We start from the raw sequence: 18,144 nt of genomic DNA, 5'->3' as shown, positions 1-18,144 counted from the left end.
CTCTGGCAGAGGCCACTGGCATACTTACCCATCCATTTGGATGCTGTCACCTCAGGAGAGCCCCCTGCCTCTGCACTCTAGCAGCCACAGTTATCCATATCAAACAGGTCAACAAGCTGACCCTGGGACAAGCCATTCCAGTCAAGGCACCTCATTATGTCATAACTCTGATGAACAGTCAGGGACATAAACAGGACTCAAATGGCAGAATGATTTCGTACCAAGGGCTACTTTGTGAGAACCCTAGAGTCACCTTGGAAACCATTAAGACCCTGCATCTAGCCACCTTTCTGCCAACTAGGAGGGACACTCTGACCGTGACTGTGAGGAAGTCATTGATGAAGTGTCTAGCAGGCCCAACCTTAGTGATATTCCAGATCCTGGACCAGCCACCACCCTGTTCATAGGCCACAGCAGCTTCATCCAAGATGAAGAATATCTGGCCAGGTATGTGGTCAGTACCACTGATCAGGCATCAAAGCTGGCTCCCTCCTGAAGGGATGGTCAACATAAAGGGCTGAACTTTGGGCCCTCATTCAGGCCTCTAATGGGCAAAAGAAAAACTGTCAACATCTATACTGACTCCAAGTACACCTTTGCTATAGTCCATGTCCACAGGGCCATACACAAAAAGAGATTACTGACTACTGGCATAAAGGAAATAAAGGTAAGGATGGAATACTCCATTTTCTGGAGGCTATATTGGAACTGAAAAGGGTGGCCACCATGCATTGTTGGGGGACACCAAAAAGGGCAAGATCCTATTACTGTAGAGAATCAGTTGGCAGATCCATCAGCATGGAAAAACAAAACAGCCCTGATCCAAGAGACTCCCAAAATATTGATGGCCTCTGCCCAGACTAGAGAGCAAATATATTCCCCAGGGGAAGACCAACAGGCCTATAAGGCTCTGGGATGACAGCGGTGCCAACCTGACCAGAAATCCTATGTACTTCAGAAGATGGCCTTTATGGTCCAACAATATCATGAACTGACCCATCTAGCGAAGACAATGTTAGAGACCTTGTGAGGCCAGTACTTCTGCATCTCCCAGCTGTTCTTTGTCTGTGCCACTGTAAGCATGCTATCCCTGGCCAAACCTGCACCCAAAACAACACCCTCCAACAGCCAAAGCTCATGCTGGGGATATAACACTGGGTCTTCCCCTTTGGAGACTTAGAGGTGGACTTCACAGAGATAATGTCATGCCTGAACTACAAATATCTACTAGCCTTCACCTGTACATACTTGGGCTAGGCAGAAGCCATACTCACATGGACAAGCCCAAGAAGCAGCCAAGGTCTTGCTGTGGGAAATCACTCCCTGGTATGGGCTGACCCTCACTATTAGAAATTACAAGGTACCAGCCTTGATAGTAGAAATAATAGACTCTAGTGAATTTGCTAAAGTTTAAATGGAATCTCCACATGACCTATAGACCTTAGAGTTCAGGGAAAGTACAGTATATAAAATCAGACCCTGAAAACCACTCTAGCCAAATTCTGTCAGGTAACCCACCTGCCCTGGGTTGACATGCTATCCCTGGCCCTACTATAGACATATGTATGCCAGGACCATTTGCTACTCCCCCTACGAAATCCTGTTTAGAAGGCCTCTTCCCATAATTAAAGCCTTCAAAGGAGATGTCAGGCAGCTAGCAGACTCAAATCTGACTGCAGAATTACAGGTCTTTAGGGAAAGTGTTCTCTTACATCAATAAAGTTGTTCCCAAAGAGAATCCCAATCACTTCTGGTAGCCCTGAATACTCATTTCTACCAAGAGTTCAGTCTGGGTCAAAGACTGGAAAAAGGAACCCCTTCTGCCTGTGAGGACAGGGCCTCACACTGTTGTACTTGTCACTCTGACTGTTGTCAAAATTGTAGCACACCACTTGAGCCTGAAAAAGGCTTACCTCAAAAACTTCCCAGCCACCTGGACCACTCATCCCAACCCGCAAGACCCCCTGAAAATTCAACTGTGGTGGAGACCAATGGGACACAATATAACCCCAAAGACACTGCTGAGAAACAACTGCCCTGCTCTACTCACACCAGACAGTGACTAGTCTACACACAGTAGAAGCCTGAGGATGCTGTTCATGGGAGGCTATCCCCAGTAAAGGCTGATTGTAATGAATTGTCACCCTTGGTTCTTTTTTTTTTTTTGGTTTTTCTCCGGTACCGGGAACCGAACTCACGACCTTGCGCTTGCCAGGCAAGCGCTTTGCCGCTGAGCTCAATCCCCAGCCCCTATCACCCTTGGTTCTTAACAATCCCTGGGTCTGTAACCTTGTTCTTTGCTATAGCCCTAGTTGTGGCCACCCCAGCCAACTGGACACGAGGTGGAAGGTGTCTGCTGGCCCTAACCTTTTTCTTGTGGGTAGGATGTTTAACTGGTATCATCTGCTTCTGTCCAGCCACCCACTGATCCCTCATCTCCGAGACTACTTCCACTGTGAGGTCTTAGCATGTGGCCACAACATGTAGCTCTGGTTGTCAGTCCTTGGGCCCTGGATTTGCTGGGCAGTAATGACATCCCAATCCGCACATGTCCTGTGCCCCAAAGCCTGTAACTGCCCAACAACTATGGGCAGATGCCACATTACTGGGTTCTGCTCCTATATCTACATACCAGTTAGTTGCTGCCAGAAGGTCACCCTATGCCGATGTGCTGTCCCAAGGATACACTCTTCTGGTTTAGCTAAATCACAGGTCTAGGGTCAACCTGCTACAACCAATATGAAAAACTCCCATGTTGGACCTATGTGACCCACATGGGCATGTCTGATGAAGGGTGGGTGTGCAAGACAGGGCACAATAAGAACAACTGGAGAAGGTTCGAAAACAGCTGACAGATATGGGCCAAAAACAACTGTACCAATGTATAGATCTGTCCAGCTGCTACCAGCTGACTCGGTTTACCAACTCTGCCCCTCAGATTTACAGGCTCCTAAATGTCACCGTTAGTTTGCTTCACAGGACAGGACCCCAGTTCTGTTGGCTGTTTGCCCCTCCACAGGAGGGCCTATATGGGAACCCTAGTTCCAGCCAATTTGAGTCTCTAAAAACAAAACCCTCAGAACTAAATGTGAGTCCTGTCATAGGGCTGATGGCCACTGGGGCCCTTCTTGACTGCTCAAGGGCCAACACAAGGTGCCTCTATAGCCCCCGGACTGGTCCAAGAAAGAGTTCCTAGGATTAACACCTCATTCAATCTGCTCCAAAATCAGAGGCTGCCAAATAATAAGGCCCAGTACAGCCCCCCAACCGTGTTTTACTTATGTGGGGACATAGCTTATCACTGCCTGTAGGTAAACTGGCGGGTACATGTATCCAGGTTTTCCTCACTCCTGAAATCTCCATCTATACAGACCAGGAGATAGAGATGGCCCACACCCTGGCAGCAGCCCACACAGGAAAATAGCACTGGTAGCCTCAGTCTTGAGTGGCTCAGTAACAGCCACCAGAGCAGGGGTTAATGTAGGGGGAATCGGATTTCCTAAGGGGTATACTATCCGCAGTCCCAGGAACTAAATGATGACATGGAATGAGTAGCTGACTTACTATTTTCCCTCCAAAGCCAGACTAAGTCATTGACAGCTGTAACTCTGAAAAATAGGAGTGCCTCAGACTTTCTTACCACAGAGAAGAGTAGTACATACAACTTTCTAAGAGAATAAAGCTCCAGTTACATAAACCAGTCAGGAGTGGTCACCAAAAAAATCAGGGAATTAAAAGACAGAATCCAGTAGAGAAAGGAAGAACTAAAAGATGGCTGGAGTTGGATCCCAGTGGAGCCATTGCTGACTGTCCTGTTACTTATGACAATAGGGCTGTGTCTCCTGAACACCCTAATGTGATTCACAGACACCTGCTACTGCTCAGATCATGGCATTCTACCCTATAGCCCCCTGGGAGATGGTGATGCCCTACAGGACTGTGTATAGGGCATCAAAGGGGGGAAACGATGAGGAAAGCAAAACTTTGGGAAACCAAAATTTAAGATCAAAATGGAAGGGCCGGGGATATAGCTCAGTCTGGCAAGTGCAAGGTCCTAAGTTTGATTCCTGGTACAAAAAAAAAAAAAAGGCCAAAATGGACAGCTTGCACAAAGCAACTGTCTCAGTCCACTTCTGCTATCTTACTTCTACTTCCCAGTGCTGGAATCTTGCTTGTACAGCCTGCCTCAAATCCCCTATGCTTAACTACGCCCCTTCTGCTTCTGTAACTCAGCCTGAGCTTTCCCATCTAAAAGCTTTATATAAGACAGCCTAAACAAAAGCTCAAGGCTCAGACTTTGGAGTAGAGCCTGCTGGTGTAATAAAGTTTGGTTCCCTCTACCTCTGCAAGTGCCATTCCATTTCTTCACCTACAGTAAATCTAATACTGTTTTGATATGTTGAGAACACAAAGCTAGTTCAAAGCCCAGGTTCCCTTAAAATTTATTCCTTGATTTTGGGGAACACGAACTGGGTGTATTGGACATATAGCAGGTTGGGAGTTATATTTCCTTTATATTATTTGGAGGTCCTATATCTTCTCTATATCAAAGGTAGCACAGAAGATGAGACACATCAAGACCAGATGGAGGCAAATTTGAAGTGTGTCAGGCCTCAAGATGAAAAGCATCTGCCAGACTTGCATGCATCTCTATGTAAAGACAAGGGGCCCATATGTAGAAAACAGAAACAGATAAAGGCCTCTTTGAGCTTTATTAAGATCTATAGGGAAATTTACTAAAAGGAGTTTCTGCTTTCTCAAGTCAGGACAATTAGAAAGACAAAGAGAGCGAGAAAAACTAGACTGAGAGGGGCTCCAGCTAACAAAATTATTGTAAGACTTTAATAAAAAGAGGTGACACTGAGAAAAATGAAAGACCAGGAAAACCAGCTCCCCTCACCCACCTGACAAAATGCAAGGGCCATAAGAGACCGCCACCTAAGGACTCTTATTAAGTATGTAAGATACACATATACATGCATGCATACATGCACATACACCTACACATATACACATGTGGATATGTTCTCACTTTAACATCAACATAATATTACACCAAATACACACATGTACACATGTCCCCTTTCCTTAAACATTAAATTATCTGCTTTCCTAATAGGTCCTCTCCCTTCACTTATTCATAACAAAGGGACAGGAAGATACCAAATGGCCAGAAAGAATGTAGGCAGACAATGCCTAGGATCAAAGATAGTTAAGAAAACAGATCGGGGGAACAGCAAAATGGCGCCAGAACCTGTGGCGAGCTGAGGCCGCGGCAGGCGCTGTCAGAGGCCAGCGTTGCAGGCCCCGGGCCGCCAGGCCCCTCCCTGACAAGGAGGACGTGGAGGCACGCTTCCCTCACCTCTTGCAGCCCATCCGCGACCTCACCAAGAACTGGGAGGTGGATGTGGTGGCCCAGCTGGGCGAGTACCTGGAGGAGCTGGACCAGATCTGCATTTCTTTTGACCAAGGCAAAACTACAATGAACTTCATTGAAGCAGCACTGCTGATCCAGGGCTCAGCCTGTGTCTACAGTAAGAAGGTGGAATACCTCTACTCACTGGTCTACCAGGCTCTTGACTTCATCTCTGGCAAGAGGCGGGCCAAGCAGCTCTCTTCAGTGCAGGAAGATGGGGCTGGTGGGGCCTCCAATTCCTGGGAACCACATGAGGCAGAGGGTGAGTTTCTGTCGCTGGATGACTTCCCAGAGTCCCGGGCCACTGTGGATCTGAGGAGTGACCAGGAGCCCAGCGAGCTGCTCATCATCCCTCTCCTGCCCATGGCTCTGGTGGCACCCGATGAGGTGGAGAAGAACAGTTGCCCCCTGTACAGCTGTCAGGGTGAGGTCCTGGCCAGCCGGAAAGACTTCAGGATGAATACCTGCATCCCCCACCCTAGAGGGGCCTTCATGTTGGAGCCAGTTGGCCTGTGCCCCATGCCAGGGAGTCAGAAGGGTGAGGTCTTTGATGACAGGAGGGCTGAGGAGCAGCCAATGGAAGTCTCTGGATGCAGCAGTCCTGTCCCTGTGCTTGGCGTCTGCCAGGATGAGCCAGGCACCGCTCCAGAAGGTCCAGTGCTCAGCAGTGGGAACGAGGATGATGCAGATGCACAGGAGGCAGTAGCACTCCCAGAGGCTGCATCCCCCAGTGCTGCTCTGGAGCCTGAGGAGCCTGGGAGCCTGCAGAAGGGTGTCACCCCACCCAGGAGGTACATGCTGCGGGAGCAAGAGGTGGCCCCAGAGCCTGTGTCCCGGCTGAAGGAGGCCCCAGACCCCTGGCAGAGCCTGGACCCCTTCGACTCCCTGGACTCTAAACCCTTCAAGAAAGGTAAGCCCTACTCTGTGCCTGCCTGTGTGGAGGAGACTCCAGGACAGAAGCGCAAGAGGAAAGGTGCTGCCAAGTTACAGGACTTCCACCAGTGGTACCCGGCTGCCTATGCTGACCATGCTGACAGCAGGAGGACCCAGCGAAAGGGCCCCACCTTTGTAGACATGGAGGTCCTGTACTGGAAGCATGTAAGCGAGCAGCTGGAGACCCTCCGGAAGCTGCAGAGGCGGGAGACAGCTGAGCAGTGGCTGCCCAGGGCTGAAGAGGGGATGTGGCCTGAGGATGACCACCTGGAGGATTCCTTGGAGGACCTGGGGGCAGCTGCAGATGACTTTGTAGAACCTGAAGTAGATGTGGAGATTGAGGGAGCAAAACCAGGGGAAGCCGCTAACCTGGATGCAGAGGCCTTGAAGTATGAGGAACTAGTTTGAAGGAACGTGGAGCTCTTCATGGCCACCTCCCAGAAGTTTGTCCAGGAGACAGAGCTGAGCCAGCGCATCAGGGACTGGGAGGACACCATCCAGCCTCTGCTGCAGGAGCAGGAGCAGCACGAACCCTTTGACATCCACACCTATGGGGACCAGGTGGTCTCACGGTTCCCCCAGCTCAACGAGTGGTGTCCCTTTGCGGAACTAGTGGCCGGCCAGCCTGCCTTTGACGTGTGTCGCTCCATGCTGGCCTCCCTACAGCTGGCCAATGACTACACAGTGGAGATCCGTCAGCAGCCAGGGCTGGAGGCAGCTGTGGACACCATGTCCCTGAGACTGCTCACACACCAGCGAGCCCACAAGCGCTTCCAGACCTACACAGCCCCATCGATGGCCCAGCCCTGAATGAGGAGCTGGGGGTGGTGTGTGGGAGAGAAGCCTGTCTCAGAAGCCTATGTGCCAAGAGGCTGCTTGCTCCATTGTCTCCTGGCTGGCCCAGCAAAATAAAGTGGAGTCATCATGCTACCTACTCCTTAAAAAAAAAAGAAAAGAAAAGAAAAGAAAACAGATCAGATGCTGACTAGTACCCACCTGGGCAATGGGATGGACAACAGTCCCCAACAAAAGGAGTCAGGGATAACAGCTCATGGGCTTTCAGGTCTGATGCCCGTTACCACCTCATGGTAGCTGTCTACCCCCTTTCTTTTCCATCTTTTTTCCAAATAAACAGTCTTTTGTTATACTAAACTAATGCCAGATTTATGATTGCTGGGAACTGCATTTTCAGCAGAGCAGGGGCATGGCATGGCATGGCGTGACATGGCATGAAATGGCCTGGTGAGCTGTCCACCCCTGGATGTAGCACTAGAGATAAGCAGCAGTTTGAGATTACACTGTAATTAGCACCACCTGGTCCCGTGGGCTCAAGTAAACATTAGATGCATAGGTGGGTGATCAGAACATCTGGACCTGTTCCTTTCCAAGAATGCCTTAATTCTCTCCCCATATCCTTGCTAAGTGATTTGTTTTCCTATTGGATCAATATTAGCTAAGCTAATATTATAATCCTATAGGTTAATTGTAATCTGACCCACATTGTAGCCACGTTGTGATTTTGCTGTAAAAATTACCCCTAGTAAAGAACTTTGGTGGTTACACACTTGGGGCCCCTCTGGAAATCCAGGAGCTATGCTTCTCTTCCTCATTTCCAATAAAATTCTCCAACTTCTTCAACTGGTTCACAGCTTCATTCCTCAATGTTGTGGGACCACAGACTCAGCATACTGGATATCTAATAGGCTGGGAATTATTTTCCCTTATCAATAGCCCGGTACAGCCTGCTCTACATATATGTGTTCCTGGTTTTCTAAAAGAACTTACCTTTATATTCAAAAACAGCATTTAATGAATGATCAACTAAATATTTCAAGCAGATTATGGTTATATATATCTGCACTTGATTACATTTTAAATAATGAGAATATTAAAATGTGGGTATCACAAGTCTTAGTTAAAATGTCTCATGAGAGATAAGAGATTGGAAAGTATTGCTTTAATATGATTGGGATTTTTAAAGACTTCATATTTCTAACACTAGGCTAGTAATTGGCTACTAAGTATGTTTTCTGGTCTCTAGTTATATAAAACTAAAAACTTAGCTCATTTCTTTGGGGACTTTAAATATAAAATTTCTATGATCCTAATATTTACCAAAACCAAATGCAATGCTCCCTGAACTCAAGTCAAGATATTTTTCTTAGGTAAGCATTCATTAAATACCCATTATGTGTAAATTTTAAAGAGTCATGTTGATAGCATATACCCTTTATATGATATGATGATAATGGCACTTTACATGTGCAGACTTCCTTCCCCAAATTCATGACCTTGGTCTCATTATATTTTTTTTGGAGGGGGAACTAGGAATTGAACTCAGGACCTTGCACTTGCCAGGCAGGTGCTGTCCCACTGAGTTTTATCCTCGGCCCGACCTTGGTCTCATTGTGAGACCAGAAACACATTAATGATATTTCAAGGATAAAAGAGTTGGGGACAATGGGCATTGCCAATTAATGCGTATGAGTTTTCTTTACGAATAATAAAAATGTTCTAACAGATTATGTTGATGATTATATAATTCTATGAATATATAAAGATAATTGAATTGTATACTTCATGAGTGAATTTTATGATATATGAATTATATAAATATATCTTTAAATGAATCCCAATAATTTTTTCTCCATACTTTTTTTTTCCCAAATTTTTACTTCAAAAACTTTCAAATATATGTTAGACACAGTGACACATGCCTGCAATCCTACCTACTTAAGCGACTAAGCCAGGAGGACTGGACATTTCAAGCCATTCTGAGCAACTTAATAAGGTCCTGTCTCAAAATTTAAAAAGGGATAGGGATATAACTTAGTGGGAGTGTGCCCTTGGGTTCAATCTTCAGTATTGCAAAACAAACTTTTCAAAATATTAAAAAGCTAAAAAAAAAAAATACTTGTTTACCTTCATCTACAGTCAATTAAAATTTGTTTTTCTTCCATATGAATACATCTATACACATGTAGGAACATATCTGACTATACATGCATATCAACAAAAATGCTTAACTATGTTAAAAAAGGTATGAATCCAACAACACATCATTTCAAATATATGTGTGTATCACCTAAGAACATACTTTTACACAACCATAATAACATAGCACAGCTTAGATTAGTTGTTGTACTTATATAATACTGTATCATCCAATATCTAGCCCATATTCATATTCCCAAATTGTCCATAAATGTGGTATAGCTGCTATTATGAGGAACTTCAGATCTAATCATGGCTCACATATTGTTTTCCCATTTTTTTTTCTTTTAAGGTATACAATTTTTGGTAGAATCCATGCCAACTTTTCCTATACAATGTCTTATACTCTGCATATGCTAACAAGTTCTTTCTGGGAACAGTTAACTTAATCCTCCTCCCTTTTTTCCTATGAACTGGAAGGAAGTTAAGTTAGAGTGGCTATGTAGATGTGATCTATATCCCATATTTGTTCTTAAAGAAAAACTAATCAGCCTTTGTATCTTAACTTATAAAGACAGACAAGGGTGCATAGTATCACTTCAAAGTAAAAAGAGTTTTTCTCTGTTTAGTCTAAACAAAATATTTATCTTATTTCAAATAACGGTATCATCAGATGCACATGTGCTATAGGTAATTGAAAATGATGGCAGTAATAGTACTTATAATACTGGTTACAATGAAAAACACAGACACTCCTCTAGCAAACCAATGTGATTTTCTAGAGTCTGACACTGGAAACTTCAGGCAAACCCAAGCTCTGCCAACATTTACTTATGCAACCCTCCTTCTGTCATCACCTCAAGACTTTATAATCAAATAGTCCACGTCATGAAAATGGTAGAGAAAATTACAACCCTGAAAGTGTAAGAGTTGACTCACAACACAGGATTGTATAACTGGAAAAGCTGCACTGTGTAGAAGAGAAAAATGCTGTACCACACAGACAACATTAGTCAAATGCTTTAAAGATTCTGCTTTTCAAACTGCTTTATAATGGGATATTAATGCTAGATAGGGAAACAGAAAGCAATAGTAGGCACAATTAGATCTATAATTTATAGACAAGCCACACACAAGAAAAAAACACACACTTTATGCCAGGATCTTCACTCTTTGTTTAGCAAAGAAAACACAGAACGTGCTACTTTCTGTCAGAGAAACTATTTTTATAGGCAATTGGTAAAAAAGGCTATGGCATTTAACTCTCGAGGTTTTGTGTCAAACAGTAAATCACACAGTATGAGAAGGACTCAGACTGAAGCAGCATAAGAAAGGAATTCAGAAAGGGGAATGGCAGAAACTAGAGCCTTACTCTTCTGGGACTCCGAGTCAGTGATCTCAGGGACTGAATGCATTACTGTGCAATCTCTGTTTTAGACTACAGTCTGCACTGCTAAATGATTTCTGTACCAATTGTCTCTACATATTGAACCCAGGGTCTTGTGCATTCTAAGCAAATGCTCCAAATTTCCATTCAATACTAGGAATTCTGAAGCTATCTTAAGTACCCTCTAACTTTAAAAAGTTCTTTTCTCATAAAATGGCAGTAAATAATGACTTTCATTGAATTATTCACCCACACTTTAAATCCACATTTAGGTTATGTATTATTTAACTACCACTACCTAACAACTTACCCCAAAACTTGGTGGCTTAAAGTAGTAACAAACATTTGTAATCCCAGTTTCTGTAAGTTAAGAATTTGAAAGTGGCACAGATGGGTGGTTCTCTCTGAAGGTTTCTCACGAAGCTGTCAGGATTCTGGCTGGGGCCACAGTCAACTGATCATACCTAGTACCTAACCTGTGGTCTCCAAGTAAATTTTCCATTAAAACATAATCATTCACAGAAAATATGGGGCAAAACAAGCTAATAAATACCACAAAGATAAAACTGGCAAGTCCAGAATTTGGGGAATTCCACAGGACAAATAGCCCAGGGGGAACTGAAGATTTCCAAAGGAGTCACATCTACATTCTAGAGCCAGTAAACTGTTTGATCTTAGCTGACTAGAAGATGGACATCTTACTAGATGGAATGATGCAGATAAAGAGCCAAAGTTATCTTGGGCTACTGTTAGTCCCTTATAATAACTGTTTATTACCAACTTCTATATCTGACCCATCATTCTTATAACTACTAGGTGAAACTTTTGGAAGGTAGGCATGGTGGCACAAACCTGTAATCCCAGCACTCTGAAGGGCTGAAGGCTGGGAAATTCAGTAATTTAGTGAGACTCCTTTCTCAATAAAAGGAGGGGTGGGGCTGGGGCCCGCAGTTCCATTCCTAACACTATAAAAACAAATAAACAAACAAACAACCTCTTAGAATATAGGCAGACAGATCTCTGGACTCCACTAACACTAAAGTTAAGAAGGTAACACCTAAGTGACAGTTCCCCTCCTGTTGTAGATGGGCTACTTGCTGATCCCATCTACAGTACTTTCTTCTGTTATAAAAGCTCCGGTAAGCGTAAGTGGACCATGTCTTTCAGGGGACCATATCATTCACAGTAGCTTGAATCTGTGTTTCCAGCCCACTCATATTTGGTTCAGAATAAACTATTTTCCTATTTCCTTTAGAGTTGTTATTTTATGTCAGTATCAGTTTCTTCAAAAAACAGTAATGGCTGGAGATATAGCTCAGTGGCATAAGTGCTTGCCTGGCAAGCCTGAGGTCATGAGTTAGATTCCTGGTACCAAAAAAAAAAAAAATAATAATAATAATAATAATAATTCAAATTACTTTAGGTGCTGGAAATTTAGCTCAGTGGCACAGCACCTGCCCGGCAAGTGCAAGGTCGTGAGTTTGATTCTCGGTACTGGGGAAAAAGCAAAAAAAACAAATAGTAGACTTGAAAACAATCCTTAATGAAACAGAGGAAGGACTGTTGTAGATTTAAATATCTTTTTTTTTTTTTTTTTGGATTTTTCTCCAGTACCGGGAACCGAACTCATGACCTTGCGCTTGCCAAGCAGGCGCTTTTGCCGCTGAGCTAAATCCCCAGCCCTTAAATATCTTTAAGAGATATAAGGAACACATGTAATGCATGAACCTCAGTGAATCCTAACTCAAACAAACACTTGCTATAAAACACTAGGAATTTTGAATAGGGATTAAGAAACTTAATTTTTATTAAGACAGATGATCTTTGGGGTATGAAAAAATCCTAATCTCTTAGAAATCCAAACTCAAGTATTTATGGGTAAATGATATGGTATCTGAGATTTCTCAGAAATATACAACAAAACAGTCTAACCTAAAGCAGTGGTTTTCACATTTTATAGCATTTAGAGGATTTTAATCAGTCGCTGTACAAGACCTTACTTCACACACCGATGATTACAGAGTAAGTAATCATCACTGTAAGAGACATGTTTTTAATATATGTGAACTCCCAGAACATTGTCAACAAAACTCCAATTCAACATTTTTTACACAAATACCATGGGATACTTCATCAAATAAAAGCTTTGTTAAAAGGTTGATAGCCTGTATCAATGCCATTTCCTTTACCTACTAACAGTGTGAGCCTAACAAAAGGAATAAAAGTTAAATCTGGCATGACTTGTGGAGACTAGGGGTTGACCAGTGAGAGTGAGATAAATAGAGAAGCTGGATTCTGGTATAGGAGGCCTGCGTCTTTGGTCCACTTTACTTCACTGAGGGACTCAGAGAAAGACACATATGAGTGAATAAGAGACAGAGAGGAGACAGCAAAGCTAGGCTGTAAGGTAAAAACTGGCTGAGTAGAGTTACCAAGGAGAACAAAGAAGAACTGAGTAAGAAAAGAAGAAAAAGTAAAGTGCTCAGGCTTCCATTACCCAAAGGGTGAAAAGACTTGACCAAGATAGGGCAGGCCTGGGAAGTGAGAGGGAAGATGGGCAATGAGGATGAAATGCTTTCACATGAGGTTTCTCTGATGGAGGTTAGAGCTGAAAAGAGGGAAAAGGACAGAGACCATCACATATCACTTTTCCAAACTTGTACTTTTCTGGCCATTAAATTGGGTCCCAGGAGGAATTCTCTTCCTTTAGCCCTTGATAATTTCTTTTTTTTCTTTTTGTACCGGAAATTGAACTCAGGACCTTGCCCTTGCCGGGCACTGTGCTGCTGAGCTATATCCCCAGCCCGCCCTCAACAAAATGTATAAGGATGACTCTGCCCATCACAAAACAATGCATTACCAAAATAAACAGAACTGCTGAAATTCTTCTGAAGTACTTTCCACATTATGAAGAATTATCCCCCATCTATGCCCAAGAAGGCTTTCCCACCCATACCAATGTTAGGCAACTCTTCTGGAACAGATCTTCCTGAGGTCAGCTGATTAACTCCCTTTTCTACTCTAGGAATTTTGAATCCAGAAGCAATTTCCAATACATGAAATCAACAGTAAGACTTCTTTAGAGGCTGCAGGTATAGTACAGTAATGTCTGCCTCGTTAGTATATGGATCCCCAGTACCACAAGAGGGGAGAGAAGGGTAGGAGTGGAGAGGGGAAAAGAAGGGAGGAGGGGAGGTGAAAGAAGAGGAGGAGAGGGAAGGGGTGGGAAGTGGAGAGGAACAGAGTCTCTAGCAAGTGTCTCATCTTTGCGATATATTGCCTGCACCAGAAAAAACACATAGGAAGCTCGGAGCATATGTGGTTTCTGAGATAAGCCATCTATACTGGAATTCATAATCTTATTTTGTGGCATAATTTATTTCATAGTTATACGGAATAACAGTATTTTAACCAGGTGTGCAGCTATACTGGTATGTACTTCATGACGATTAAATCTGGGAGGTTCTCGTGTCCTATGCTGATTTGAAAGTGACGCTGAACACCACGAGGCTGTAGACCTCCTACCTGACCAGACATCACTGGGCAACACCGTATGAAGGAATACTCTTCTAAAGCCTGTGAAGTACCATATGAAGAGCATTTAAGGAGGACAAGCTGAAAAGTATTATGTCAAAACCAAAATACTCTGTACAATTATTAAATATAGTAAGTAAAGTGGCATGTATTAGCCAGGCACTGTGGTATGTACATGTGGTCCCAGCTACTTGGGAGGCTGAAGCAGGATATCTCTTGAGCTCAGGAGTTTAAGACTAGCCTGGGTAACACAGCAAGAGCCCACCTCAAAAGAAATGTTAGTAAAGAAAATATAAAATAGCACAACCCATATCAGGCAGAGCATGACAAACTTCTTACCCAGTAAAATGTTATTTTAAATTCTTCCTGAGTATTCAGTAGCAGAATGAACTGAAACTGAAATTCCTATATGCTTGTCTACTATGTAGTCCCAGTGTTAATTAATATTTGCAGAAAAAAGCATTTTCCCTATACACAAAAGCATTATAATACCTCATGATGTCCATTTATCACAGCATCATGTAGGGGAGTGATCTGGTACATTCCTCTGACATTTACATCTGCTCCACCTTTTAATAGTTCATTTGCTGTCCGATAAAATCCCCCAACACTAGCTTCATGAAGTGCTGTCCAACCTATACAAAAAAAGAAAATAATATTTATTTATATTTGGCACCTTAACACTATTTTGTACTTACCCTTTAAAAATTTTAATACTAGGTTTCTTTACAAATATACCACCATCAATGCACTCTGCATAATTTGATAGATTCAATAAATCTGAGTGACAAATCAAATTCCTAACCCTCAATCCCATTACAAAAAATATGAAAAGAAGTCAAATATTTTTTTTTTTCTTTTTCTTTTTTGGTTTTTCTCCGGTACCGGGAACCGAACTCACGACCTTGCGTTTGCCAGGCAGGCGCTTTTGCCGCTGAGCTAAACCCCCAGCCCCAGAAGTCAAATATTTAAAGTGTTCTTGACTCCCCCATATAAAAAGCTGTGTAGGTTAATTTTTAGCTAATAAAGCATACTGGCTGCAGGCTACTTTTACGTATAGAAGAGGGGGAAGGCTTTATTTCTACTTCACTGTACTTCCATTAAAGTAATTCAGGTAGCATGACGACATCATCAGTCAGTTCAAAGGTATATATTTCTTTTTCTCCTTATTTGCAAACACATTTATTTATAGTAGCTCAACTAAAATATCACAAGTTGCTCCAAGAAAACCATTTGTCCCTTATATAAAAATAACCTTTGTTTTGTTAGCCAAAGACAATGGAGTAATGTACAGGTAACTGTTTAATTCTAATAAATCATATGATAGATATAAGAGAACCTAAAAAACTGTATTTCAGTTGCTCTTTTCACAACATTCTTCACTAGAATGGTCAGCAGCACCCCTGGCCTCAATGTACCACACGCATCTCAGTGGCAACAACTAGAAATGCTTTAAAAAAACATCCAAATGTACCTTGAAAGGCAAAATCAACCCAGGTGAACATCACTGCCATAAAACTTTACTGAGGGAGTTTCTGCTGCTAGACTGTTTATGAAGCCTTAAGGAAGAAATGAAAACACCAAAACGGTAAATATACAGTTAGTAGAGCTTTATTTTCACTATACATTTCCTTTAAATGCACATGGCTATATACAGAAAAAAACTGTAACATTATACATTGCTATTTACACTGTATAGGGATCATAAAGGATAACATGGAATCACTGTTCTTCATTTTATAGTGAAGTTATTATAATACTAACTCTAAGAAGGCTGACATACTAGAGGTGTATACATAATCTTTACAATAACCACTGAGGGAAAATGCAAAGACAAAATAAACACAGATGATACAATGAGGAAAATGGCGGTCTTAAATCCAACCTTTTATATTAAATGTAAATTGACTAATTATTCTAATTTCAATTAAAAGGCAGATGTGCAGAATGAATTTTAAAAAGCGAAACTGTACACCAGTTAGAAGAAACATTTTAAATATAAAGACACAGGTGGAAAATAGAAGGGTGAAAAAAAGTTAACAAGCTATAAACACAAAATGGTTAGGATGTCTGCATTTATGTCATATATGGCAGACTTCATGACAAAAATGTATTTACTAGCAATGAAGAGAGACATTTCATAATGATGAAAATAATCATTTTATCAGAAAATGTGACAATTACAACTATATATATACCTAATAACGGAGCTTCAAAATATAAGCAAAAATTGACTGAACTAAAAGGAGAAATATACAGTTCCACAAGTACAGTTGTGAAGATTTTTAACACCTCTCTAAAGAAAAGATGGAGCAGCAAAGCAAAATAATCAACAGACATACATAACCTGAACTACATTACCAACACCTTCTTCTAACTGACTTACATAGAATACACATTATACCTAACAACTGAAGAATAAACATTCAACTACATATAGGATATTCACCAAGAGAGACCATATACTAGGCAAGAAATGAATTCTCAATAAATATCAAAAGATCAAAACCATGAAAAGTATACACTTCGACTATATAGTTTACAGTCAAATCAGAAATCAATAACAGAAAAATATCAGAATCTCCAAATTCTTAGAAATTAAATGTCTAATATAATCACTAGATGGAGGACAAATCTACAAGAAATTAAAAATACTTCAAACTGATGACACTGAAAATAAAGCATCAAAATCTGTGGGATGCAGCTAAAGCAGAACTTAGAGGGAAATGTAAAGGGTTAAATGCTCACAACAGAGGAAAAATATACAAAATCAATGACTTCATTTTCTACCTTAAGAAGCTAGAAAAAGAGTGATGTGAGCAAGATGGCTAGGTACAAGGGCTTGGCCCACTTCCCTCCAGGAAAAAAAAAAAGACCAAAACAAAACTAAAAATATTGGCTATTGCACTGAAGTGTTTGAGGGAGAGTGGAGAAGTATATAGGGATATGACAGGCACACTGCAGACCCAGGAGGGCCTTACAGTAAAGACAATTAAACATATAGCCTCTACTGTCCCACTTCCCCAGTTGTGATCATCCCCAAATCAAGAGGGACTTCACTGGGCAGGGAATGGGTAAGCAGGAGGTCCCCAGCCATACCCACTAATGCCATTGACACCCGAAGTATTTGCGGTTGGGAGAAACCTGCAGCCCTTGCAGGTCTTTTACCATGACAGGCACATTACAAAATTGATAGAAGCAACTGTTATTCCTAAGATGCAAACATCAACCCAGGGACACAAGAAGCCTAGAAAAAGCAAGGCAACATGATACCTCCAAAGAAATGCTGCAGAGCACTGGGGAGTGCCTCCAGACTGACCTGGTAGAGTTCAGAGTGTGGCCCACCATTGGGCACCAGGCTAGAAGACTTGGTGATGATCAGGAAGAAAGGCCACAGAAGAGAAGAGAGAAGCGTGTGTAGGTGCTGAGGAAGACAGAGGGGCACAGGAGGTAGCCCAGCATCCAGATGGCCCCACCCCTGGGCAAAGGGACTCTGAAAAAACTCTGTGGCACCAAACCCCAAAGAAAAGGCAATCATGAGTTGCCCGAAAAAGAATTCAGAATACTGCTATTATGGAAACTCAATGAGATAAAAGAGAATACAGATAAACAATTCAACAAAATCAGGAAAACAACTCATGAATTGAATGAGATATTCAGCAAAGAGACGTGATCATAAGAAAGGAGCCAAAAATGAAGTTTAGACCTGAAGAATTTAATAAATAAAGTATAAAATGTAGCTGAGTCTCAAAAACGTAACAGATCAAACAAAAGGAAAAATATTTGAGCTTGAAGACAAGCTTTGAAATAATCCAGTTAGACAAAATTAAAAAGAAAGACAATGGGATGATATACTCAACACCATGAAAGAAAAAAACTGCAAACCAAAAATATAATACCCAGCAAAGCTATCTTTCAGGAATAAAAGAGAAATAGACTT

General features: G+C 42.1%; 1 protein-coding gene and 1 pseudogene across 1 annotated transcript in view; one reads left to right on the top strand and one right to left on the bottom strand.

Annotated features, from left to right (window-relative positions):
* Ankrd31 (ankyrin repeat domain 31) overlaps positions 1-18,144 on the bottom strand; it is a 164,505-nt gene that overhangs the window by 88,959 nt on the left and 57,402 nt on the right. Inside the window, exon 11 of the mRNA XM_013514798.1 lies at positions 14,697-14,839. Within this exon, the coding sequence (XP_013370252.1) occupies positions 14,697-14,839 (143 nt within the window). The remainder of the gene's footprint in view (positions 1-14,696; positions 14,840-18,144) is intronic.
* Positions 5,342-7,283, top strand: LOC102026766 (annotated as a pseudogene).

Source organism: Chinchilla lanigera, unplaced genomic scaffold (genome assembly GCF_000276665.1).
Source record: "Chinchilla lanigera isolate Chin_1 unplaced genomic scaffold, ChiLan1.0 scaffold00024, whole genome shotgun sequence".
NCBI classification, from domain to species: Eukaryota; Metazoa; Chordata; class Mammalia; order Rodentia; family Chinchillidae; genus Chinchilla; species Chinchilla lanigera.
The sequence above is the reverse complement of the archived record's forward strand: the minus strand, read 5'-3'. Positions and strand labels throughout refer to the sequence as shown.